At 40.1% G+C, this 27,135-nt stretch overlaps 1 protein-coding gene across 3 annotated transcripts in view; it reads left to right on the top strand.

Moving 5' to 3' along the window:
* LOC138969579 (mitochondrial disaggregase-like) overlaps positions 1-27,135 on the top strand; it is a 43,208-nt gene that overhangs the window by 7,610 nt on the left and 8,463 nt on the right. For 2 of the 3 annotated variants that reach the window (XM_070342430.1, XM_070342433.1), the window contains 7 exons: positions 10,947-11,061; positions 11,926-12,003; positions 12,583-12,638; positions 13,091-13,135; positions 14,209-14,370; positions 23,623-23,770; positions 26,915-26,985. In XM_070342430.1, coding sequence (XP_070198531.1) covers positions 10,947-11,061; positions 11,926-12,003; positions 12,583-12,638; positions 13,091-13,135; positions 14,209-14,370; positions 23,623-23,770; positions 26,915-26,985 — 675 coding nt within the window. Of the gene's footprint in view, positions 1-10,946; positions 11,062-11,925; positions 12,004-12,582; positions 12,639-13,090; positions 13,136-13,279; positions 13,325-14,208; positions 14,371-23,622; positions 23,771-26,914; positions 26,986-27,135 lie in introns of all 3 variants that reach the window. The other variant, XM_070342432.1, reaches the window with a different exon arrangement.

A 27,135-nucleotide genomic window follows, 5' to 3' on the forward strand; every position in this document is an offset into this window, starting at 1 on the left:
AAATCCATTGTGTGAACATTGCTTGCGGAGGTGAACACATCTCACTGTCAGAAGCAAGAAATCCATTGTGTGAACATTGCTTGCGGAGGAATCCTGATGAGTAATAGTGGGGTCCTGAAAAGAAGTGAGTTGTAAGATGGAGGTAGTGATCGACAAGAAGAAGAAGAAATGGAGCTAAATCTTTGTTATAAACAAAATTAAAAAAAGCAAAGTCTTGATTATTACAGGGGACGTCTTCAGCTGGATGGTCTTAAAGGGAGGAGCGGTTCTACTGTACTTCCATTTGTTGTAAGGTGCATGTGGAATTCACACGCTCTTGCAGATAAATAGATGTGTGTGTGTGTGTTTCCGCATGTGTCTGTGTTATAGTGTGTCTGTGTTATAGTGTGTCTGTGTTATAGTGTGTCTGTGTTATAGTGTGTCTGTCTCTCTGTCACTCAAATGTGTCTGTGTTATAGTGTGTCTGTCTCTCTGTCACTCAAATGTGTCTGTGTTATAGTGTGTCTGTGTTATAGTGTGTGTGTGTTTCCGCATGTGTCTGTGTTATAGTGTGTGTGTGTTTCCGCATGTGTCTGTGTTATAGTGTGTCTGTGTTATAGTGTGTCTGTGTTATAGTGTGTCTGTGTTATAGTGTGTCTGTGTTATAGTGTGTCTGTGTTATAGTGTGTCTGTGTTATAGTGTGTCTGTGTTATAGTGTGTCTGTGTTATAGTGTGTCTGTGTTATAGTGTGTCTGTGTTATAGTGTGTCTGTGTTATAGTGTGTCTGTGTTATAGTGTGTCTGTGTTATAGTGTGTCTGTGTTATAGTGTGTCTGTGTTATAGTGTGTCTGTGTTATAGTGTGTCTGTGTTATAGTGTGTCTGTGTTATAGTGTGTCTGTGTTATAGTGTGTCTGTGTTATAGTGTGTCTGTGTTATAGTGTGTCTGTGTTATAGTGTGTCTGTGTTATAGTGTGTCTGTCTCTCTGTCACTCAAATGTGCAAAGTGCATCAAAGACAAAGACAACTGTAGAGTGAGAGCTTTAATTGTTGCGTGTAGAGTGAGAGCTTTAATTGTTGCGTGTAGAGTGAGAGCTTTAATTGTTGCGTGTAGAGTGAGAGCTTTAATTGTTGCGTGTAGAGTGAGAGCTTTAATTGTTGCGTGTAGAGTGAGAGCTTTAATTGTTGCGTGTAGAGTGAGAGCTTTAATTGTTGCGTGTAGAGTGACAGGTAGAGTGAGAGCTTTAATTGTTGCGTGTAGAGTGACAGGTAGAGTGAGAGCTTTAATTGTTGCGTGTAGAGTGACAGGTAGAGTGAGAGCTTTAATTGTTGCGTGTAGAGTGAGAGCTTTAATTGTTGCGTGTAGAGTGAGAGCTTTAATTGTTGCGTGTAGAGTGACAGGTAGAGTGAGAGCTTTAATTGTTGCGTGAAGAGTGAGAGCTTTAATTGTTGCGTGTAGAGTGAGAGCTTTAATTGTTGCGTGAAGAGTGAGAGCTTTAATTGTTGCGTGAAGAGTGAGAGCTTTAATTGTTGCGTGTAGAGTGACAGGTAGAGTGAGAGCTTTAATTGTTGCGTGTAGAGTGACAGGTAGAGTGAGAGCTTTAATTGTTGCGTGAAGAGTGACAGGTAGAGTGAGAGCTTTAATTGTTGCGTGTAGAGTGAGAGCTTTAATTGTTGCGTGTAGAGTGAGAGCTTTAATTGTTGCGTGTAGAGTGACAGGTAGAGTGAGAGCTTTAATTGTTGCGTGTAGAGTGAGAGCTTTAATTGTTGCGTGTAGAGTGACAGGTAGAGTGAGAGCTTTAATTGTTGCGTGTAGAGTGACAGGTAGAGTGAGAGCTTTAATTGTTGCGTGTAGAGTGAGAGCTTTAATTGTTGCGTGTAGAGTGACAGGTAGAGTGAGAGCTTTAATTGTTGCGTGTAGAGTGAGAGCTTTAATTGTTGCGTGTAGAGTGAGAGCTTTAATTGTTGCGTGTAGAGTGAGAGGTAGAGTGAGAGCTTTAATTGTTGCGTGTAGAGTGACAGGTAGAGTGAGAGCTTTAATTGTTGCGTGTAGAGTGAGAGCTTTAATTGTTGCGTGAAGAGTGAGAGCTTTAATTGTTGCGTGTAGAGTGACAGGTAGAGTGAGAGCTTTAATTGTTGCGTGTAGAGTGACAGGTAGAGTGAGAGCTTTAATTGTTGCGTGTAGAGTGAGAGCTTTAATTGTTGCGTGTAGAGTGACAGGTAGAGTGAGAGCTTTAATTGTTGCGTGTAGAGTGACAGGTAGAGTGAGAGCTTTAATTGTTGCGTGTAGAGTGAGAGCTTTAATTGTTGCGTGTAGAGTGACAGGTAGAGTGAGAGCTTTAATTGTTGCGTGTAGAGTGAGAGGTAGAGTGAGAGCTTTAATTGTTGCGTGTAGAGTGAGAGCTTTAATTGTTGCGTGTAGAGTGAGAGCTTTAATTGTTGCGTGTAGAGTGAGAGCTTTAATTGTTGCGTGTAGAGTGAGAGCTTTAATTGTTGCGTGTAGAGTGAGAGCTTTAATTGTTGCGTGTAGAGTGAGAGCTTTAATTGTTGCGTGTAGAGTGAGAGCTTTAATTGTTGCGTGTAGAGTGACAGGTAGAGTGAGAGCGTTAATTGTTGCGTGTAGAGTGAGAGCTTTAATTGTTGCGTGTAGAGTGAGAGCTTTAATTGTTGCGTGTAGAGTGAGAGCTTTAATTGTTGCGTGTAGAGTGACAGGAAGAGTGAGAGCTTTAATTGTTGCGTGTAGAGTGAGAGCTTTAATTGTTGCGTGTAGAGTGAGAGCTTTAATTGTTGCGTGTAGAGTGAGAGCTTTAATTGTTGCGTGTAGAGTGAGAGCTTTAATTGTTGCGTGTAGAGTGAGAGCTTTAATTGTTGCGTGTAGAGTGACAGGTAGAGTGAGAGCTTTAATTGTTGCGTGTAGAGTGACAGGTAGAGTGAGAGCTTTAATTGTTGCGTGTAGAGTGAGAGCTTTAATTGTTGCGTGTAGAGTGACAGGTAGAGTGAGAGCTTTAATTGTTGCGTGTAGAGTGAGAGCTTTAATTGTTGCGTGAAGAGTGAGAGCTTTAATTGTTGCGTGTAGAGTGAGAGCTTTAATTGTTGCGTGTAGAGTGAGAGCTTTAATTGTTGCGTGTAGAGTGAGAGCTTTAATTGTTGCGTGTAGAGTGAGAGCTTTAATTGTTGCGTGTAGAGTGAAAGCTTTAATTGTTGCGTGTAGAGTGAGAGCTTTAATTGTTGCGTGTAGAGTGAGAGCTTTAATTGTTGCGTGTAGAGTGAGAGCTTTAATTGTTGCGTGTAGAGTGAGAGCTTTAATTGTTGCGTGTAGAGTGACAGGTAGAGTGAGAGCTTTAATTGTTGCGTGTAGAGTGACAGGTAGAGTGAGAGCTTTAATTGTTGCGTGTAGAGTGAGAGCTTTAATTGTTGCGTGTAGAGTGACAGGTAGAGTGAGAGCTTTAATTGTTGCGTGTAGAGTGAGAGCTTTAATTGTTGCGTGAAGAGTGAGAGCTTTAATTGTTGCGTGTAGAGTGAGAGCTTTAATTGTTGCGTGAAGAGTGACAGGTAGAGTGAGAGCTTTAATTGTTGCGTGTAGAGTGACAGGTAGAGTGAGAGCTTTAATTGTTGCGTGTAGAGTGAGAGCTTTAATTGTTGCGTGTAGAGTGACAGGTAGAGTGAGAGCTTTAATTGTTGCGTGTAGAGTGACAGGTAGAGTGAGAGCTTTAATTGTTGCGTGTAGAGTGAGAGCTTTAATTGTTGCGTGTAGAGTGACAGGTAGAGTGAGAGCTTTAATTGTTGCGTGAAGAGTGAGAGCTTTAATTGTTGCGTGAAGAGTGAGAGCTTTAATTGTTGCGTGTAGAGTGAGAGCTTTAATTGTTGCGTGAAGAGTGACAGGTAGAGTGAGAGCTTTAATTGTTGCGTGTAGAGTGACAGGAAGAGTGAGAGCTTTAATTGTTGCGTGTAGAGTGAGAGCTTTAATTGTTGCGTGTAGAGTGAGAGGTAGAGTGAGAGCTTTAATTGTTGCGTGAAGAGTGAGAGCTTTAATTGTTGCGTGAAGAGTGAGAGCTTTAATTGTTGCGTGTAGAGTGAGAGCTTTAATTGTTGCGTGAAGAGTGACAGGTAGAGTGAGAGCTTTAATTGTTGCGTGTAGAGTGAGAGCTTTAATTGTTGCGTGAAGAGTGAGAGCTTTAATTGTTGCGTGTAGAGTGACAGGTAGAGTGAGAGCTTTAATTGTTGCGTGTAGAGTGAGAGCTTTAATTGTTGCGTGAAGAGTGACAGGTAGAGTGAGAGCTTTAATTGTTGCGTGTAGAGTGAGAGCTTTAATTGTTGCGTGAAGAGTGAGAGCTTTAATTGTTGCGTGTAGAGTGACAGGTAGAGTGAGAGCTTTAATTGTTGCGTGTAGAGTGAGAGCTTTAATTGTTGCGTGAAGAGTGACAGGTAGAGTGAGAGCTTTAATTGTTGCGTGTAGAGTGAGAGCTTTAATTGTTGCGTGAAGAGTGAGAGCTTTAATTGTTGCGTGTAGAGTGAGAGCTTTAATTGTTGCGTGTAGAGTGAGAGCTTTAATTGTTGCGTGTAGAGTGAGAGCTTTAATTGTTGCGTGTAGAGTGAGAGCTTTAATTGTTGCGTGTAGAGTGAGAGCTTTAATTGTTGCGTGTAGAGTGAGAGCTTTAATTGTTGCGTGTAGAGTGAGAGCTTTAATTGTTGCGTGTAGAGTGAGAGCTTTAATTGTTGCGTGTAGAGTGACAGGAAGAGTGAGAGCTTTAATTGTTGCGTGTAGAGGGACAGGTAGAGTGAGAGCTTTAATTGTTGCGTGTAGAGTGAGAGCTTTAATTGTTGCGTGTAGAGTGACAGGTAGAGTTAGAGCTTTAATTGTTGCGTGTAGAGTGAGAGCTTTAATTGTTGCGTGAAGAGTGAGAGCTTTAATTGTTGCGTGTAGAGTGAGAGCTTTAATTGTTGCGTGAAGAGTGACAGGTAGAGTGAGAGCTTTAATTGTTGCGTGTAGAGTGAGAGGTAGAGTGAGAGCTTTAATTGTTGCGTGTAGAGTGAGAGCTTTAATTGTTGCGTGTAGAGTGACAGGTAGAGTGAGAGCTTTAATTGTTGCGTGTAGAGTGACAGGTAGAGTGAGAGCTTTAATTGTTGCGTGTAGAGTGAGAGCTTTAATTGTCGCGTGTAGAGTGACAGGTAGAGTGAGAGCTTTAATTGTTGCGTGAAGAGTGAGAGCTTTAATTGTTGCGTGAAGAGTGAGAGCTTTAATTGTTGCGTGTAGAGTGAGAGCTTTAATTGTTGCGTGAAGAGTGACAGGTAGAGTGAGAGCTTTAATTGTTGCGTGTAGAGTGAGAGGTAGAGTGAGAGCTTTAATTGTTGCGTGTAGAGTGAGAGCTTTAATTGTTGCGTGTAGAGTGACAGGTAGAGTGAGAGCTTTAATTGTTGCGTGTAGAGTGAGAGCTTTAATTGTTGCGTGTAGAGTGAGAGCTTTAATTGTTGCGTGTAGAGTGAGAGCTTTAATTGTTGCGTGTAGAGTGACAGGTAGAGTGAGAGCTTTAATTGTTGCGTGTAGAGTGAGAGCTTTAATTGTTGCGTGAAGAGTGAGAGCTTTAATTGTTGCGTGTAGAGTGACAGGTAGAGTGAGAGCTTTAATTGTTGCGTGTAGAGTGAGAGCTTTAATTGTTGCGTGAAGAGTGACAGGTAGAGTGAGAGCTTTAATTGTTGCGTGTAGAGTGAGAGCTTTAATTGTTGCGTGAAGAGTGAGAGCTTTAATTGTTGCGTGTAGAGTGACAGGTAGAGTGAGAGCTTTAATTGTTGCGTGTAGAGTGAGAGCTTTAATTGTTGCGTGAAGAGTGACAGGTAGAGTGAGAGCTTTAATTGTTGCGTGTAGAGTGAGAGCTTTAATTGTTGCGTGAAGAGTGAGAGCTTTAATTGTTGCGTGTAGAGTGAGAGCTTTAATTGTTGCGTGTAGAGTGAGAGCTTTAATTGTTGCGTGTAGAGTGAGAGCTTTAATTGTTGCGTGTAGAGTGAGAGCTTTAATTGTTGCGTGTAGAGTGAGAGCTTTAATTGTTGCGTGTAGAGTGAGAGCTTTAATTGTTGCGTGAAGAGTGAGAGCTTTAATTGTTGCGTGTAGAGTGAGAGCTTTAATTGTTGCGTGTAGAGTGAGAGCTTTAATTGTTGCGTGTAGAGTGAGAGCTTTAATTGTTGCGTGTAGAGTGAGAGCTTTAATTGTTGCGTGTAGAGTGAGAGCTTTAATTGTTGCGTGTAGAGTGACAGGTAGAGTGAGAGCTTTAATTGTTGCGTGTAGAGTGAGAGCTTTAATTGTTGCGTGTAGAGTGAGAGCTTTAATTGTTGCGTGTAGAGTGAGAGCTTTAATTGTTGCGTGTAGAGTGAGAGCTTTAATTGTTGCGTGTAGAGTGAGAGCTTTAATTGTTGCGTGTAGAGTGAGAGCTTTAATTGTTGCGTGTAGAGTGAGAGCTTTAATTGTTGCGTGTAGAGTGAGAGCTTTAATTGTTGCGTGTAGAGTGAGAGCTTTAATTGTTGCGTGTAGAGTGAGAGCTTTAATTGTTGCGTGTAGAGTGAGAGCTTTAATTGTTGCGTGTAGAGTGAGAGCTTTAATTGTTGCGTGTAGAGTGAGAGCTTTAATTGTTGCGTGTAGAGTGAGAGCTTTAATTGTTGCGTGTAGAGTGAGAGCTTTAATTGTTGCGTGTAGAGTGAGAGCTTTAATTGTTGCGTGTAGAGTGAGAGCTTTAATTGTTGCGTGTAGAGTGAGAGCTTTAATTGTTGCGTGTAGAGTGAGAGCTTTAATTGTTGCGTGTAGAGTGAGAGCTTTAATTGTTGCGTGAAGAGTGAGAGCTTTAATTGTTGCGTGTAGAGTGAGAGCTTTAATTGTTGCGTGAAGAGTGAGAGCTTTAATTGTTGCGTGAAGAGTGACAGGTAGAGTGAGAGCTTTAATTGTTGCGTGTAGAGTGAGAGCTTTAATTGTTGCGTGTAGAGTGACAGGTAGAGTGAGAGCTTTAATTGTTGCGTGAAGAGTGAGAGCTTTAATTGTTGCGTGAAGAGTGAGAGCTTTAATTGTTGCGTGAAGAGTGAGAGCTTTAATTGTTGCGTGAAGAGTGACAGGTAGAGTGAGAGCTTTAATTGTTGCGTGTAGAGTGAGAGCTTTAATTGTTGCGTGAAGAGTGAGAGCTTTAATTGTTGCGTGTAGAGTGACAGGTAGAGTGAGAGCTTTAATTGTTGCGTGTAGAGTGAGAGCTTTAATTGTTGCGTGAAGAGTGACAGGTAGAGTGAGAGCTTTAATTGTTGCGTGTAGAGTGAGAGCTTTAATTGTTGCGTGAAGAGTGAGAGCTTTAATTGTTGCGTGTAGAGTGAGAGCTTTAATTGTTGCGTGTAGAGTGAGAGCTTTAATTGTTGCGTGAAGAGTGAGAGCTTTAATTGTTGCGTGTAGAGTGAGAGCTTTAATTGTTGCGTGTAGAGTGAGAGCTTTAATTGTTGCGTGTAGAGTGAGAGCTTTAATTGTTGCGTGTAGAGTGAGAGCTTTAATTGTTGCGTGTAGAGTGAGAGCTTTAATTGTTGCGTGTAGAGTGAGAGCTTTTATTGTTGCGTGTAGAGTGAGAGCTTTAATTGTTGCGTGTAGAGTGAGAGCTTTAATTGTTGCGTGTAGAGTGAGAGCTTTAATTGTTGCGTGTAGAGTGACAGGTAGAGTGAGAGCTTTAATTGTTGCGTGTAGAGTGAGAGCTTTAATTGTTGCGTGTAGAGTGAGAGCTTTAATTGTTGCGTGTAGAGTGAGAGCTTTAATTGTTGCGTGTAGAGTGAGAGCTTTAATTGTTGCGTGTAGAGTGAGAGCTTTAATTGTTGCGTGTAGAGTGAGAGCTTTAATTGTTGCGTGTAGAGTGAGAGCTTTAATTGTTGCGTGTAGAGTGAGAGCTTTAATTGTTGCGTGTAGAGTGAGAGCTTTAATTGTTGCGTGTATAGTGACAGGTAGAGTGAGAGCTTTAATTGTTGCGTGTAGAGTGAGAGCTTTAATTGTTGCGTGTAGAGTGAGAGCTTTAATTGTTGCGTGTAGAGTGAGAGCTTTAATTGTTGCGTGTAGAGTGAGAGCTTTAATTGTTGCGTGTAGAGTGAGAGCTTTAATTGTTGCGTGTAGAGTGAGAGCTTTAATTGTTGCGTGTAGAGTGAGAGCTTTAATTGTTGCGTGTAGAGTGAGAGCTTTAATTGTTGCGTGTAGAGTGAGAGCTTTAATTGTTGCGTGTAGAGTGAGAGCTTTAATTGTTGCGTGAAGAGTGAGAGCTTTAATTGTTGCGTGTAGAGTGAGAGCTTTAATTGTTGCGTGTAGAGTGAGAGCTTTAATTGTTGCGTGTAGAGTGAGAGCTTTAATTGTTGCGTGTAGAGTGACAGGTAGAGTGAGAGCTTTAATTGTTGCGTGTAGAGTGACAGGTAGAGTGAGAGCTTTAATTGTTGCGTGTAGAGTGAGAGCTTTAATTGTTGCGTGTAGAGTGACAGGTAGAGTGAGAGCTTTAATTGTTGCGTGTAGAGTGACAGGTAGAGTGAGAGCTTTAATTGTTGCGTGTAGAGTGAGAGCTTTAATTGTTGCGTGTAGAGTGACAGGTAGAGTGAGAGCTTTAATTGTTGCGTGTAGAGTGACAGGTAGAGTGAGAGCTTTAATTGTTGCGTGTAGAGTGACAGGTAGAGTGAGAGCTTTAATTGTTGCGTGTAGAGTGAGAGCTTTAATTGTTGCGTGTAGAGTGACAGGTAGAGTGAGAGCTTTAATTGTTGCGTGTAGAGTGAGAGGTAGAGTGAGAGCTTTAATTGTTGCGTGTAGAGTGACAGGTAGAGTGAGAGCTTTAATTGTTGCGTGTAGAGTGACAGGTAGAGTGAGAGCTTTAATTGTTGCGTGAAGAGTGAGAGCTTTAATTGTTGCGTGTAGAGTGACAGGTAGAGTGAGAGCTTTAATTGTTGCGTGAAGAGTGACAGGTAGAGTGAGAGCTTTAATTGTTGCGTGAAGAGTGACAGGTAGAGTGAGAGCTTTAATTGTTGCGTGAAGAGTGACAGGTAGAGTGAGAGCTTTAATTGTTGCGTGAAGAGTGACAGGTAGAGTGAGAGCTTTAATTGTTGCGTGAAGAGTGAGAGCTTTAATTGTTGCGTGTAGAGTGACAGGTAGAGTGAGAGCTTTAATTGTTGCGTGTAGAGTGAGAGCTTTAATTGTTGCGTGTAGAGTGACAGGTAGAGTGAGAGCTTTAATTGTTGCGTGTAGAGTGACAGGTAGAGTGAGAGCTTTAATTGTTGCGTGTAGAGTGAGAGCTTTAATTGTTGCGTGTAGAGTGACAGGTAGAGTGAGAGCTTTAATTGTTGCGTGTAGAGTGACAGGTAGAGTGAGAGCTTTAATTGTTGCGTGTAGAGTGAGAGCTTTAATTGTTGCGTGTAGAGTGACAGGTAGAGTGAGAGCTTTAATTGTTGCGTGTAGAGTGACAGGTAGAGTGAGAGCTTTAATTGTTGCGTGAAGAGTGACAGGTAGAGTGAGAGCTTTAATTGTTGCGTGAAGAGTGAGAGCTTTAATTGTTGCGTGTAGAGTGACAGGTAGAGTGAGAGCTTTAATTGTTGCGTGTAGAGTGACAGGTAGAGTGAGAGCTTTAATTGTTGCGTGTAGAGTGAGAGCTTTAATTGTTGCGTGTAGAGTGACAGGTAGAGTGAGAGCTTTAATTGTTGCGTGTAGAGTGACAGGTAGAGTGAGAGCTTTAATTGTTGCGTGTAGAGTGACAGGTAGAGTGAGAGCTTTAATTGTTGCGTGTAGAGTGACAGGTAGAGTGAGAGCTTTAATTGTTGCGTGTAGAGTGACAGGTAGAGTGAGAGCTTTAATTGTTGCGTGTAGAGTGACAGGTAGAGTGAGAGCTTTAATTGTTGCGTGTAGAGTGACAGGTAGAGTGAGAGCTTTAATTGTTGCGTGTAGAGTGACAGGTAGAGTGAGAGCTTTAATTGTTGCGTGTAGAGTGACAGGTAGAGTGAGAGCTTTAATTGTTGCGTGTAGAGTGAGAGCTTTAATTGTTGCGTGTAGAGTGACAGGTAGAGTGAGAGCTTTAATTGTTGCGTGTAGAGTGAGAGCTTTAATTGTTGCGTGTAGAGTGAGAGCTTTAATTGTTGCGTGTAGAGTGAGAGCTTTAATTGTTGCGTGTAGAGTGAGAGCTTTAATTGTTGCGTGTAGAGTGACAGGTAGAGTGAGAGCTTTAATTGTTGCGTGTAGAGTGACAGGTAGAGTGAGAGCTTTAATTGTTGCGTGTAGAGTGACAGGTAGAGTGAGAGCTTTAATTGTTGCGTGTAGAGTGACAGGAAGAGTGAGAGCTTTAATTGTTGCGTGTAGAGTGACAGGTAGAGTGAGAGCTTTAATTGTTGCGTGTAGAGCGACAGGTAGAGTGAGAGCTTTAATTGTTGCGTGTAGAGTGACAGGTAGAGTGAGAGCTTTAATTGTTGCGTGTAGAGTGACAGGTAGAGTGAGAGCTTTAATTGTTGCGTGAAGAGTGAGAGCTTTAATTGTTGCGTGTAGAGTGACAGGTAGAGTGAGAGCTTTAATTGTTGCGTGTAGAGTGACAGGTAGAGTGAGAGCTTTAATTGTTGCGTGTAGAGTGACAGGTAGAGTGAGAGCTTTAATTGTTGCGTGTAGAGTGACAGGTAGAGTGAGAGCTTTAATTGTTGCGTGTAGAGTGACAGGAAGAGTGAGAGCTTTAATTGTTGCGTGTAGAGTGACAGGAAGAGTGAGAGCTTTAATTGTTGCGTGTAGAGTGACAGGTAGAGTGAGAGCTTTAATTGTTGCGTGTAGAGTGACAGGTAGAGTGAGAGCTTTAATTGTTGCGTGTAGAGCGACAGGTAGAGTGAGAGCTTTAATTGTTGCGTGTAGAGTGAGAGCTTTAATTGTTGCGTGTAGAGTGACAGGTAGAGTGAGAGCTTTAATTGTTGCGTGTAGAGTGACAGGTAGAGTGAGAGCTTTAATTGTTGCGTGTGCAGTTTGAGGAGAAGAGAGCCAGGGAGGAGGCGGAGGAGAGAAGAAGATTCCCTCTAGAGCTGCGCCTGAAAGAGGCCATCATCGGCCAGGAAACCGCCATCAGAACTGTCGCTGCAGGTGGACTTGTACTTACAAAATAAATATGATAAATAAAATCGGAACTGTGCAAATTTTAACAAATGTGACAGGGAGACTACTGCGTCACCCTTCACAGCAGACTCTCTGCAGAGTTGTTTGACGGCTTGAGCGTGGACTATTTATAGCAGCTCAAGCGTTTTATGTACGTCAGTCGGCGGTAAGACACCTATGAATTGTAGAGTTCTGTTTGTGATAGGATCTGGCTACTGCTGTCTCCTTGTATGCTCTTGTATGGGAACCTTTGCGTACCCATAGCAGTTTTTGTAGGGCTAAGAAATTAGCTCTAAAAACTCCATCCTGTTTGAATGGCTTTGCCTCCAAAGGTGATTGTTGTGCTTCAGGCACTCCGTTACACAAAGAGAATTACTTTCTGAAACACAGCAGGATAGATTCACTGAAGTCCAACTTCTGGTTCATGTACAAATCTGTTACACTGTGTTAAAAAAAAGCATTGTATATAGCCGTTGTACCTGCATATGTGTAAACATCAGAAGTTCATTGTTGTCCCAAGGTCTTGGTCTTCGATCGCTGATGCAAATTTGTTTGATGTGGCGCCTAGTTCTCACCCCTGGCTGGTTGACTGTTCAATAGTTTTGACATGTATATTTTCTGACAGAACAATTCTTTTGATGTCAGTTCATTTGGGTTTATGCAATTTTGAATCCAGGTGAAACTGACCTGTTATTAGCCTGAGACCGGGGGAGCAACACTGTTTGGTGTTGTTTAGAAAATTAAGATTTTTTAGTCGCTGCTTTAGAATGCATTGGTTAGAGTATTTTTGGATTTGGGCATGTTATCAGTTAAATAAATTTTAACAAGTTGTTCATTGTGTTTTTTCCCCAGCCATTCGACGCAAACAGAATGGATGGTATGATGAAGATCACCCGCTTGTGTTCCTGTACCTTGGGTCATCTGGCATTGGTAAGCTTTATATGTGAGATATATTTTTTTGTCACCCACAATTCCGAGAGGAATGGGTGACATGAGCGAACGCGGGAATACGTCACTGAGCGAATGGATTCCGTCCACGTAATCCCTTTCCTCTCTACACTGTGGTCGATAACACTACAATTAGACTTCACTTACTCAGATAGGCTCGTCATAATTGTGGAAATACCATGTATACTTTTGGCGAGCATTGTGAGCTTCTAGGGTTCTAGTAATGTATTTGAAATGACTGTTAGGAAGATCAGGATTCTTCCAATATGACCGCACCAGTAAGTTGTGGTAGAGTTCACTTTTTCAGTAGATGTTTGTGCTTTTGGTAACATGTACAATGCTGTTTTGGAAGCTGTGGATAAAGTGGTAGAAAGATTTCTGTTCAAATCAAGTAATCCCTTTGTTCATTTGATTTTTTACATGCTTTTTAGTGGGGTTCAGGGGGGGGAGGGGATGCAAGGTAATATGGTTACATGAGAATGGTTGTTACGTATACTGTTTCCTGTTGAAACAACCGTTGAAGATTGTATTTTTATTGCGGTTGGTGTGGTCTTGTTACAGGCAAAACAGAACTGGCGAAGCAAGTGGCAAAGTACCTGCATAAAGACCTAAAAAAGGTAAAGTAATTTTACGTTTTTGCTCAGGGATTATAACTTTGGTTCTTTGTTTATTTCCTTCTTATTCTTTTTCTTTAAGACTGTAACTGATTTGCTTTATGTTAAAAAATAAAAGTCAATTTGTGAATGTTTTGTTTTGTTTATGATTATAAACATTCCATGGACTAACCTTTCTTGTTTTTAGTTTATTTTAAGTTTATACATGTAATCTTTTTGTTTTACTTTTTAAATTTTAATGAGATATTTTATTGGTGAACAACAAATTAAGACTCGATCATGTATTTTCTTTCTTCACCTTTCTTCGGTGCCAAGGTAAAGAAAGGTTTCTGTATACAACACAAATTGGTGTTGAATTTTGATTTATGTAATAAGTGTATCCTTGCAGATTGGATGAAAGTTTGATAAAAAAAAAAATCAACAACAATGTTTAGCAACTTCCACTTTGTTTGCAGGGCTTCATAAGAATGGATATGTCAGAATATCAAGAAAAACACGAGGTGAGTGTGTGTTTGCAGGGCTTCATAAGAATGGATATGTCAGAATATCAAGAAAAACACGAGGTGAGTGTGTGTTTGCAGGGCTTCATAAGAATGGATATGTCAGAATATCAAGAAAAACACGAGGTGAGTGTGTGTTTGCAGGGCTTCATAAGAATGGATATGTCAGAATATCAAGAAAAACACGAGGTGAGTGTCACATTGACAAAATCGATACCAGCTAGAAAATCCTTGTGCACTTTGTTTTCAACTTTATAGCTGAACGTTTGCACTGTGTAGTGTTTCATCAAACATGGCATTAGATCTTTAAACATCTATATAACCTATACAATTGTTTGACAAAGTGCACACCTATACACAGACAAGACAGAAAGGTGGCAGTTTGCACTGTGTAGTGTTTCATCAAACATGGCATTAGATCTTTAAACATCTATATAACCTATACAATTCTTTGACAAACTGCACGATACACAGACAAGACAGAAAGGTGGCAGTTTGCTCTAAATTTTCTTAGATGCTCTCCACATCCCCTGTTTAATGGAATCAATTAACGGAATGAAATACCAACTTACTGTTGCCTGTTTATTTCATTTTTCAAGCTCCTGATCAAACTATACAATATGTGTTGGATTAGCACAGTCCTACAAACAGGACGGTGCAACCTCTCCTTAAGACATCCAGAAATTGGAGAAAATCATGCAGGTCTTTACAAGGGAGGGAGTGAATTTACAGACGTCAACAGAAAACTGAAAATCATGCAGGTCTTTACAAGGGAGGGAGTGAATTTACAGACGTCAACAGAAAACTGAAAATCATGCAGGTCTTTACAAGGGAGGGAGTGAATTTACAGACGTCAACAGAAAACTGAAAATCATGCAGGTCTTTACAAGGGAGGGAGTGAATTTACAGACATCAACAGAAAACTGAAAATCATGCAGGTCTTTACAAGGGAGGGAGTGAATTTACAGACGTCAACAGAAAACTGAAAAACTATGGGTCTCAAAACAGGAGTCATGAAAGGCGGTTCCAGTGTAACTCTGAAATTGAACATCTATCGTAACCCTCACGCACAGGTGTCCAAGTTCATCGGGTCACCGCCGGGCTATGTAGGTCACGACGAGGGAGGTCAGCTGACGAGGCAGCTGACGGAGTTCCCCAAGGCCGTGGTGCTGTTTGACGAGGTGGAGAAGGCTCACCCGGACGTCCTCACCGCCATGCTGCAGCTCTTTGATGAGGTGATGAGTGATTATATTGGAAGTGGCATAGTGAATACCCTTGCCAAAACCTCTGACAAACATTGGAGGGGGGCATGTGTTTCGGACACACCCCTCGCTAGTGATTAGCCACTCCAAATGATTGTCACAAGTTTTGGCAAGGGTATTCCCTCTTCCACAAGCCAGACAAACCCCATGTTCCACAAGCCAGACAAACCCCATGTTCCACAAGCCAGACAAACCCCATGTTCCACAAGCCAGACAAACCCCATGTTCCACAAGCCAGACAAACCCCATGTTCCACAAGCCAGACAAACCCCATGTTCCACAAGCCAGACAAACCCCATGTTCCACAAGCCAGACAAACCCCATGTTCCACAAGCCAGACAAACCCCATGTTCCACAAGCCAGACAAACCCCATGTTCCACAAGCCAGACAAACCCCGTGGACATGGAGTTATTTTGGGAATTGGTCTGTTGGAGTGAGTTAATGTGCTGAATGTTAGTCAGGCATGGGAATTGTCCGCCGAAAGGCAAATATCCGCCGATTTTTTTTTTGTTCCGCCAAAAAAGCAAGTGTCCGCCGAAAAAATAAATGGGGGAGGCAAAAATGGTTCTGAAAACTGAATTTAATGGCAAACTTGGAGCTCAGTGTCATGAAGTGGATTATGGTGCGAATAAAGGAGTTACTTTTATGTATACGTGTTCTGCCCTATCTAATTAAACTGACTCTTCACTCTTCGCACTACACACTTCAAACACAGAATTTGGGAGGATACAGACTTATTAATTCCTCACAAATTACAACACACTTCTTCACCTCAAAACATTAATACCAATCAACCTCTCGAACACACAGTTCACACAATCTTATCGCACTCACTCAATAGATGTGATTAAATGGTATAACTCTCTTAAACATACTATCTCAATAATAGGTTACTGCACAAGATAAGGTGTTGACAGACACTCACGAGTTCGTATTTCTCACTGCATGCCATCATTTACACATCCTTGTGCCGCTGAATCCATGTAGATGATGATTTCCCAGAAACTCTCCTTATAGATGCTATTATGCACATTTCACGTTCCTCCCCGAGAAACACTCTTTCGCCATTAGCGAGAAGAACCGGTTCGTCTCAATGACCAGTAGCGATGGGGACTCCCCCGTCCATCCATCTGCGCCGATGTGGCCTCTTGCTCCACCATCGTCACGCACTCTTCCGTGTGAGGTCCGCCCCTCGTACACCCTCATGGAAACTCCTAAAGAATTAACCCAAGTCTTAATACAACATTCTCTTAAACCATCTCTTCTTCCTAAACAGTCGTGTATCCTCTCTCTCATTCATTCTACCTTCACAACTAAACATCACACAAGTACTTCATTCATTCTACCTTCACAACTAAACATCACACAAGTACTTCATTCATTCTACCTTCACAACTAAACATCACACAAGTACTTCATTCATTCTACCTTCACAACTAAACATTACACAAGTACTTCATTCATTCTACCTTCACAACTAAACATTACACAAGTACTTCCGACATCACTTCATATTTGTCATTCCGTACCCCCCGCGGGTTAGGGGGAAGAATTTATCCGATGCTCCCCAGCATGTCGTAAGAGGCGACTAACGGATTCTGTTTCTCCTTTTACCCTTGTTAAGTGTTTCTTGTATAGAATATAGTCAATGTTTGTAAAGATTTAAGTCAAGCAGTATGTAGGAAATGTTAAGTCCTTTGTACTGGAAACTTGCATTCTCCCAGTAAGGTCATATATTGTACTACGTTGCAAGCCCCTGGAGCAATTTTTTGATTAGTGCTTTTGTGAACAAGAAACAATTAACAAGTGGCTCTATCCCATTCCTTCCCCCCCCCCCCCCCCCCCCCCCTTTCCCCGTCGCGATATAACCTTGAATGGTTGAAAACGACGTTAAACACCAAATAAAGAAAGAAAGAAAGAAATGTCATTCCGTCCACAGTCAATATCCAAGCTATACTTATTCCATGAATCACTTAATCCATTAATAACACTACCATACATAGCATCACCGTCTTAAACATAACATAAATGCGTAACAACATTTATGTTCAAGAATTTACCCAACAAAAACCGTGATACAATCTCAACAAGAATTCTCTTAAAAACTTCACACTAGAATTTAGTGCACTTTGCATACACTAACATTTTACATTCCAGCTATGTATTCAAGCTTCAATAATATACAACATAATAAATCATTTACCTTTACCGTCTCCAGAAGGAGTGCTTGTTCCCCGAACAAGACCGACACGCGCTAAACAACCTCCTCGGTTGAGAATCTTAAACGCTGTGAATATCTTAGTTCAAAACCAGCTATATCTTTCCAACTCGTAAACACTATTCTGTTTAAACCAGGGCTATTTCCTCGTGCAACACACGAAACCCGTGATATCGCTTCTAACCTGTCCTACGCATCACAATTCAATCTTTCGGGAGGTTAAAATCACGACATATTACACAGCTCAACATATCTCGAAATATCCTACTCACATCTTTGTGACACTCAGATGACACCAAATTGCACCATTTGGGTTCTTTAGAGAACAATTTTTCCGGGGGAGCATGCCCCCGGACCAGGCTATGCTCATCGCGCCGTCGACTTTGATACATGTATTACTTACACATTTTCAGCCTTTTTTACTTTTTCCAATTCCCATGCCTGGTTAGTGAAATTGTGGATGTGAATAGATCTGATGAGTGCTGGCTGTGTTCTTATGTGTGTGAATAGATGTGATGGATGTAGCAGATCCTTGATGTCAATAGACGTGTTGATTGGTTATACAGTTCTTTCTGCTTGCTGAATGACTTATCACTGGACTGGCTTGCAGAATGATCATACTGAATGACGAAGAAATTGGAAAGTTTAATTGCTGCAGGGACCTCCCTATACAATGACTATGTTCTGAAACAGCGGTGAACACGAGCGAGATCGCTCACCCACAGGGCCTGTGGTCTGCTAGGGAGTTGTTTGATGTTGTTTATTTACATAGCTACAAGTGTAGACATGGTGAAATTCTAGACAGTCATATGCTCTGTACATGAGTTGAATAATACAGCTGTTTTATTGGCATTGATGGACAATAATTTGAAAATTTGCTTTCCTGGACTGACCTCTCACCCACATATAAACTTGGCCAAAAAATTATTGCAACAATTTTTGCACGCTAAGAAAAGCATAAAAACACAATTCATTTTAGTTTAACTTTATATGCTCAAAAAGGTAATTATGTAAGCTGTACATCTCATTTGTCCGATTGATGGTACTTTATATAGGCATCCCGTGACAGCCTGTCAAACAAGGTCACCCCTAAAATCGACCTGACAAAAACCATAGCCCCGTATTTTAAAATCTGCAAAAAATCAGAATATGCACAAACCAAACACTTCTGACAACCATTGGCAAGGCCATTCAATTTCCTGTTCAGAACATTTTGTTTTATGCAACTGACTTCTTTAGTCTTCATGTAGCCTTGTATCGAAAGCGGTAGGTGTCAACCGTTTCAGAGGCCAAAAAAGGCACGTTTTGCGGCCATTTTTGAGGGGGTCCTCCACCCAAAGAGCCATATCTGCTCAAGTTCTCAATGATTTGCTTTGGAAATTTCAGAAGTTATTACCAATAGGCTGACCTAAATGTGTGGTGCTTTTTGCGAATGTGTATAATAAGCGTGTCGTATTACGTAACTTTTCCGAAAGAACTAAACAAATATTCATATTAATTCAGGGCTTTAGGTTAAAAAATCGTTACTTTGCATGTTAAGCAAAAAATGGTTGGAGCAATAGGTGCAAAAGTTTGAGGCAGATCCAAGTGCTGGTTTACATTTGTTGGAGATGGGAACGCGCAAGAAAATGTATCGATCACAGTCCTTGGTAATGCGTACAGTAGCTGTGGAGATAGACTGTCCTTGGCCTGTGCTTCCTTCGCTGCGGGTCACAAAAGCGCAACACAGCGAGCACAGCGATCCGAGACAGGTGAGTAAGCACAGGCCCAGGACTGTTAGTCTCCACGGGTAGTGTACTCAGTACCACTGATGGTGATCGATAATTTTTCATGCGTGTTCCCATCTCCAGCAAATGTAAACCAGCACTCGGATCTGCCTCAAACTTTGGCACCTATTGCCTCATCCAGATTGTGCTTAGCATGCAAAGTCACAATTTTTTAACCTAAAACCCTGAATTAATATGAATATTTTTTTTCTTTTTTTTTTTCTTTTTTTTCTTTCTTCTTTTCTTTTTTTGCCTCAGTTGCATGCAGTCCGCTTCAAGCTGAAAAATAAATGAAAAGAATGAAACCCTATTTTTTTTATTTTTTTTTTTATTTTTTTATTTTTTTAAATTCTTTTTTTTTTCTCTTCCTTTTCTCTTCTTTCTTTCTTTCTCTCTACAGCTGAGCGTCCTTCTTCATTGGCGTTTTATATATTTATCAATTGTATGTGGTTTTCTACAATGGACAAAATCTTGCATCTTTAATGTTGGTTATTGTCTTACATATGTCTGTGTTTGGGTTGACTTAGGTGTTGTTTGTGGCGGTGTCATGATGGAGTTAACATAGTAACAATCACAATAAGTAAGAGGAAAAGCAAATTGTAAGCGTGCTAAAGTTTTCTTAGTAACAGTTCTCTTTTCATACAAGTGGTGTTTAGTGTGACAATGTAAGTTCCGCCTTTACCCCGGTACCGTTCTCCTTTTAGCGAAACGAAAGAAAGAGGGGGCGGTGAGGGAAGCCAGAAAAGAAGTATATATGATACACTATTCTACGTTTCGTATTTGTTTCTCTTTGTCAAACATTATTATAATATCAGTGGGAGTTCCGTATCTATATTTGCTTATGCACATCTTTCCTATCAAAATCAAGTGATTTATATATTTGCATTTTATTGAGTCAGCACCATTAATATAACCACACAAAATATGTTCTACTCCAAAGACTATTCTTATTTTATATTTCTCATAAATAATTTGTTCAACGTATCTCCATAGCACTTTTATTTTCTTACAATTAACAAAAAAATGTTCAACGTAATCTATTTCGGTTGGACAGAAGGGGCATCTCACACTATCTCGTATTCCCATTTTATACAGAAGAACATTTGTTGGATAAATCGTGTGTAATATTTTCCAGTGCAGCTCTCTTAATCTGGATTCTTGGGTTACATTTTTGGCCAGGTTCCAATGTGACTGGTCGACATTAATACCAAACATATCACGCCAGAAGTTGATAGATCTCGGGGTAGTGTACTTTTCTTCAACAATATATTCACGGAATTGCCTGGCACTTTTAATACTCGTTTTATTGAAAAGAAGATTGTTTTGTCTATTCAATACAGGTTGGTTAGGATCATAATTGCTTTTCTTAATATATTCAGATACTGCTGATCGAACTACAATATATTCCAAGTAGAGGCCAGGTGAAGCGTAAACACTTGCTTGGATAGCGGGATAGGACTTGATACCGTGATTACCTAACATGTCTCCTACATACGTAATGCCTGACCGGGCCCAGTTCTCATAATACAGAACGTTATTTTGATAACTTATACTTGGATTGTTCCATAAGCAGTTGTCTTGCACGCAATCGTTCTGAGAAATTGTATTATGTTCTAACCATGTTCGAGCAACAGCTGTCCAAAATATCGATTTTATTCTTCCAATTCCCTTAAACTTAGACGGTCGAATAGCTGTAGTAAAGCAGGCAAAGCCACAACCGAACCCTTCAAAATATTTGTTTGGGATCCATGTCCATTTGCATGAAAGGTTGCCAGATGAGAGTTTGCTTAACCATTGACATAAGAAGGAGTTTTGCATTGTTTTGACGTCTATCATATCAATACCACCCTTTTCGGTACTGCTATTTAAAACAACTCTTTTTACTTTTTCAAATGCTTTTTTATTACAGTCTTTTTTCCTCCACAGAAAACGATATAATATTGTGTTTATTTCCTGCAGCACTTTGTCAGGGATACAAATAGATTGCATTAAATAAACTAACTGTGAGAGCAGAAAAGTTTTGATAATGCAAATTTTTCCAGGAATGCCCAGGTTCCTTTTTTCCCAAGTGAAGATGCTTTGCTTAATCTTATCAATTTTACTTGACCAGTTTAGTTCAATTTCGGATGCGCTTTTCTCGCTGTTAAAGTTTACTCCTAATATTTTAATCTGCCGAACACATTTTACCTCAAAATTAAAATTGATATTTTTACTTGATCCAATTCCCATTGCTTCAGACTTTAGCTTATTCAAGCACAAGCCTGACACTTCCGAAAATACGTCTATAATCTGTAGAACCATTGTAACGTCATCCGCGTCTCTCAAAAACAAAGTGATATCATCGGCGTATAATAGAATTTTTAAAATATTTCTACAAGTTACATTAAGGCCTTTTACTTCGTTGCTCTGCCTAAATCGTATAGCCAGAAATTCCAGACCAATAATAAATGCCATCGGTGAGAACGGACATCCTTGTCTAATGCCACATTTTACATCAAAATTTTCCGACAGCCACCCATTATACACAATACAACTTCTGGTTTCATTAAACAACACATTTACCCATTGTATAAAATCTTTTCCAAAGCCAAATTTACGAAATGCACAAATCATATATTTTTTGGATATACTGTCGAATGCCTTTTGAAAATCCAAGGCTAATAAAATCCCAGGTTTCCTATTAATTCTGCAATATTCAATCACATCGTCTATAGTTCTTATAGTGGATGAGACATGCCTTCCTTTCATATAACCGACCTGGTCCTCATTGACCACTTTATTTATTACTTTGCTCAGTCGATTTGCAAGAGACTTGGCTAAAATTTTGTAATCAATGTTTGTCAGTGAGATGGGTCGCCAGTTTGTAAGTTTGTTTTTTGGCAGATCTTTTCCTTTATGCAATAAGGTTAATACTGCTGCCCTTTGGGTGTAGGACAAAGAACCATGATCAAAAGAGTAATTAAAGGATTGCACAATTACATCCTTCAGTTTACACCAAAATATTTTAACAAATTCAGTAGTCAGACCGTCCAGACCGGGCGAAGACCCGTTTTTCATCATTCTAAGAGCATTGGAGGCTTCTTCAATGGTAATTATACCTTCACATTGTTGCATTTCGTCTTCACTTAATTTTGGAAGTTCGCACTCGCCAAGGAAGTTGTCAACACTGTTAGATACAACCGAATCAGGTATGTTTATTTCACGGCTATAGAGGTTTGCATAGTATTCTTTTTGTGTTTTTAAAATTTCAAATTGGTCATGTATCTTGTCTCCATTCTCCAATTCAATATTGGGAAATAATTTTGCATTTGCCCGTACTTTTTCTAGATTGAGGAAAAACTTGGTGTTCTTTTCCCCCTCCTCAATCCATTTAATTCGAGATCTCGTTTGTGCGCTCTTCAATCGCTCTTGTTCATAAATTTCAAGGTGCATTTTAAGTTCTTCGCGTTTTCTTAGTAAAGTGACGTTATCAGGTTCCCTAGCAAGATCGGATTCACAAGATTCAAGTTTGTTGTACGTGTCAATCTGCTTATTTTTATTGAAAACTGCACGTTGCTTACTGAATCGGATCGTTTCCTCGTTTATTTTTATTTTTAATAATTCCCATTTTTGTTCAGGGTTCTCCTGCTTATTTTCATCAAGGTAAGTGTCAATTACACTATTAATTTTGTGCACATATTGCTTATCTTTCAACAGTAGATTATTACATTTGTAATAACCCGGTCCTTTCTTGCCGTTAGAGAGTTTTAGTGTAATACGTACACCTCTGTGGTCGGATGTTGGGACAGACATTAAATTAGTCTCGATCACTGTGTCCATTCCCTCTTCCGTTGTAAAAATATAGTCCAACCGTCTGGCTATAAACTTGTTCATATTTATTTTGGACCATGTATATTCCTTGGTCTCGGGATTAAAAATACGCCAGACGTCATTTAGACCACACTGTTCGACAAAAGAGTGGAAAAGTTTGACATGTGCGGCAGGGTGTTTTTCTCCACTAATGATATCAAGGTTATTATCTCTAACACTGTTAAAATCACCGCAAACTATTTTAATCATCGAATTACTTTTGTTGATCTCTTCAGTAAGAACAGCAAAAAATATTTTCATTTCTCTGAAAGTGCTTGGAGCATACACATTAAAAATGGTTGTTTCTTTTCCATTAATAGACAGGTTTATGGATACAATTCGTTCATGCTGACACTCGATGGACCAATCGAAGGAGAACTGCTTTCTTACAAGAATAAGTTGACCCTTCGAGTGTTTTGTTCCTTCAGTCGAGATTAATTCACCTCCCCATTCTTTTTTCCACGTTGCTACGTCTGCCTGTGTAATATAAGACTCCTGAATACAAATTACGTCATATCTTCCTTCTCTCAGTCGACTAAATAGTTTTTTCCTTTTAGTAACATTTCTCAATCCTCGAACATTTAAGGACAATATTTGTAAATTTTCCATACTAAAATATTAATATGTTTTATTAGTAGTTCATAATATGAATATTTGTTTAGTTCTTTTGGAAAAGTTACGTAATACGACACGCTAAGTATGCACATTCGCAAAAAGCTACACACATTTTTGTCAGCCTATAATAACTTCTGAAATTTCCAAACCAAATCATTAAAAACTTGAGCAGATATGGCTCTGAGTGGAGGACCCCCTCAAAAATGGCCGCAAAACGTGCCTTTTTTGGCCTCTGAAACGGTTGACACCTACCGCCTTTGACAAAAGGCTACATAATGACTAAAGAAGTCAGGTGCATAAAACAAAATGTTCTGAACAGGAAATTGAATGGCCTTTCCAATGGTTGTTAGAAGTGTTTGGTTTGTGCATATTCTGATTTTTTTGCAGATTTTAAAATACGGGGCTATGGTTTTTGTCAGGTCGATTTTAGGGGTGACCTTGTTTGACAGGATGTCACGGGATGCCTATACACAGTACCATGAATCGGACAAATGATATGTACAGCTGACATAATTACCTTTTTGAGCATATAAAGTTTAACTAAAATAGATTGCGTTTTAATGCTTTTCTTAGCGTGCGAAAATTGTTGCAATAATTTTTTTGCCAACTTTATATAACCAGTTCTTTCTAGGGCAAGTTATTCTTAATTTTTGTGCCTTGCACGTTGATCCGGAACGTTGTATGCAAATGCTTCCGATCAAAATAAGACGCAAGCTTTTAAAGAAAAAAGCTACTAATGTGTGGAAATAATTTGCGTGTTGTGACTTTTCATGCAGGGTCGACTAACAGACGGAAAGGGGAAGACGATCGAGTGCAAGGACGCCATTTTCATCATGACCTCTAACCTGGCCAGCGAGGAGATTGCCGACTACGCCACGCAGCTGAGGGAGGAAGCCAAGCGACTGTCAAAACACGTGAAACTTGGTCAGTATTGGAAACAAGTCATTTTTACATTAGATAGTACTAATCATTCTGAACAACTTCTCTTCTGATCACTTCATAAAGTGACCTAGATTTGTGTTAAATAATTCAAGACGTCGTCCACCTGCCCCTCACCCAGACTGAACAACTTCTCTTCTGGATCACTTCATAAAAGTGACCTAGATTTGTGTTAAATAATTCAAGACGTCATCCACCTGCCCCTCACCCAGACTGAACAACTTCTCTTCTGGATCACTTCATAAAGTGACCTAGATTTGTGTTAAGGGGAGGTGGGCCAGTGCACTACCTTTTTTTCAATTTTGAATGTTTTATTGTGTCTGAATGTTATTTTATGAAAGAAATGAACAAATGATGACAAAGAATAGTCACTTTTTGTATTTTCGGTTGCTGGTTTTTGTTTTACACGACAAAAACAGTCAAAATACAGACAAAAGTGGAGTACAGGAGATACACGGATTTTCATCAGATGTGATTGTCACACTTCTAATTATTGTTTTATTTTATCCTTCTGGGTATGCTCTAGGGGATTACGAAGCAGATTTTGTTTATTATATTTATATTTGGAGTTAGGAACACTTCTTTGTTACAACTGTCAAACTTTAGGGTAACGCTTGCGAAATTATTCTTTGAAATAATCTGGATATGACTATAATAAAATTTCAGCAAAATCCCTTCGTAATCCCCCAGAATGTTATATTCTGCACAAACTACAAAAGAAAATATTGCTCTAGCTAAATTACAGCCAGAGAAATCGCGTAACCCAAGACGTAACCGTAGGCAAAATGGCTGAACTGAGAAAAACGACATTGAAGATTGAACACCACAGAAACACTATTGAAACAGACACACAAGGACAAAACTGTGTTATGAATGAACAGCTTAGTTTATTTGAATTGCAAACTACTTAGCCTTTAGCACGCCAGCAGAGAATTTATGCGTCCATCCCTTCTTTCCCTCTGTCAACCAGCATGGGGATACTGCCCCAGCGCTAAACGTGTATCAATGACCCGATTCTCGTTTGTATTTGCATGCGAGAATAACAGTATTTTTAACGGTAACTTACTTGAGCCAGAACGAGACTTATTTCCTTCCGTTATCTCGTCGATTTGTTGGTTTCCTCGAAGTTTTCTGCTTTTGTTTTTACATCGATACAGTACTTTGGTGCTTCGACAAGCAAGATGGAGGATGATGAGTTTGAAACTTTCGTTTGAGTTGTTTTTTGACAACAAATCGTACGTGGAATCTGAACGATTTACTGAGGAAGCTCTTCGCAATGAACTGTGTATCGCGGTGAAGAAAATGACACACAGTGACGGAATTTACGAAAGTGCAGATTGATACAAACAGTTGCTGATCCAGTTTCGTTCGGGAAATGGCAGGCCCAGCAAACATTACCGATAATCTGACTGATGTTGGATACTTTCTCCTGTTTTTGTTTTTTTTGCGTAGCAAATGCTCAACTTGCTTGTCGAGGAGATACTGCACAGAAACTGACTCAAATTCAGCGCAAAGCAAGCCAGTGCCGAGACGTAAAAAGTGTGCTGCATGGCGTGTTCGGAAATGGCGACCTGTGGATCTGCGTGGAGATCAAAGCTTTCCTCTGTATCGGAAACACCGACAGAATCCAAACTTTGGCCTAGTACCAGCGGAACTACTTGTTGTTGCTAACCGAACTAATAAAGACATTGTCCTCTTTCTTATTTCGAGCCATTGTTATCGTATCAAAGGTTGTTTCTCAAGGAAAAATTCGCTTTCGGTTGTCATCGATCGTTTGATGTGTAACCAGGATGTTGTAAAACCGAGTGAACTTCGGGTGTTCCCGTCATGGCCGAGAGTCTCTTCGGTAGTTTCCGTATGCAAAATTCGTAAGCTGAGCATGCGCACTCACAAAGTAAACTGGTTCCCGATTTCGGTTTATGAAACGAACCAATGGATGTCGAGTACCTTCCAAATAAGGACATTTCCGTTCGATTACGATTGCTGCCTTTGCAACGGACAAGTGGCTGAGTGAATGGAACATTCATCAAAACACTGATGTCATGTTATAGGTCAAGAGCTGCTGCGCAGTTTCGTATGTCGTGAATGCACTGTTTTACTGAGGACAAAGCCGTAACTAGCCTTTGAAAGGAGACATTTTTTGGCGGGGGAATATCGACTACAGAAGACAATCAATGCCACACATGTTCACATTTTGTCTTTATTGACAGATAAATAGGACACTTTTGACAAAAACACTGACACACATGGATGATAGGTATGTTATGGAAACATAATCTGCTAAAATACCCAAAACAGTGTTTTGAACGATTTGGTCAATTTTGCACTGGCCCACCTGCCCTTAAATAATTCAAGACGTCGTCCACCTGCCCCTCACCCAGACTGAACAACTTCTCTTCTGGATCACTTCATAAAAGTGACCTAGATTTGTGTTAAATAATTCAAGACGTCGTCCACCTGCCCCTCACCCAGACTGAACAACTTCTCTTCTGGATCACTTCATAAAAGTGACCTAGATTTGTGTTAAATAATTCAAAATGTCGTCCACCTGCCCCTCACCCAGACCAAACAACTCAGTTTTGTTTCTCAGCAAAAGAAATAACTTGACTAAATGTAAAACGACAGTCAGAAGAAAATAGCTTAAGTGAAGATACATTTTCAAATAGACAGTGAATCAGACAAACAGAATGTGTTCATTACTGATTTCTTTAGAAAATGATGTGCAAAGTACATGTTGTCTAAGGGTATAGTGAAAATCACTGTGATCATAAATATAAACAACACATGTTTGGTACAGAGAAAATCTACAGGTGTGCTTACAAGTTTCATACTGTTGTTGACAGATGTATGATAATTTCCCAGAATGAATATTGTATGTGTTTATACCTCTATCTCAGCCATTTTACATGATTATTTCCCAGAATGAATAGTGTATGTGTTTATACCTCTATCTCAGCCATTTTACATGATTATTTCCCAGAATGAATATTGTATGTGTTTATACCTCTATCTCAGCCATTTTTACATGATTTCTGGCACCAGGAGATTTAATACCTTTGATTTTACGTGATGTGCAATGCTGCAATACATATTCAGTGCTAATATTTGTCTTTTTTTTTTCCTCCCCAGATGACATGGAATTAGATGACATCACTGTTTCTCGAAAGTTTAAGGACATCGTAGTCCGGCCGATTCTAAAGGTAAGCAAAATCTGCTTGTTTCAAGTTTAAAGTGAACACCGTCCCCCGTAGCGCAGTGGTTAGCGCATCGGGCTGTGGGCCGGGAGGTCGTAGGTTCGAATCCCATCAGGGTCATGTGGGTTTTTCGGGCTACGGTCGGCTCCTACCCAG

The sequence above is a fragment of the Littorina saxatilis genome, linkage group LG6 (genome assembly GCF_037325665.1).
Source record: "Littorina saxatilis isolate snail1 linkage group LG6, US_GU_Lsax_2.0, whole genome shotgun sequence".
Taxonomy (NCBI): domain Eukaryota; kingdom Metazoa; phylum Mollusca; class Gastropoda; order Littorinimorpha; family Littorinidae; genus Littorina; species Littorina saxatilis.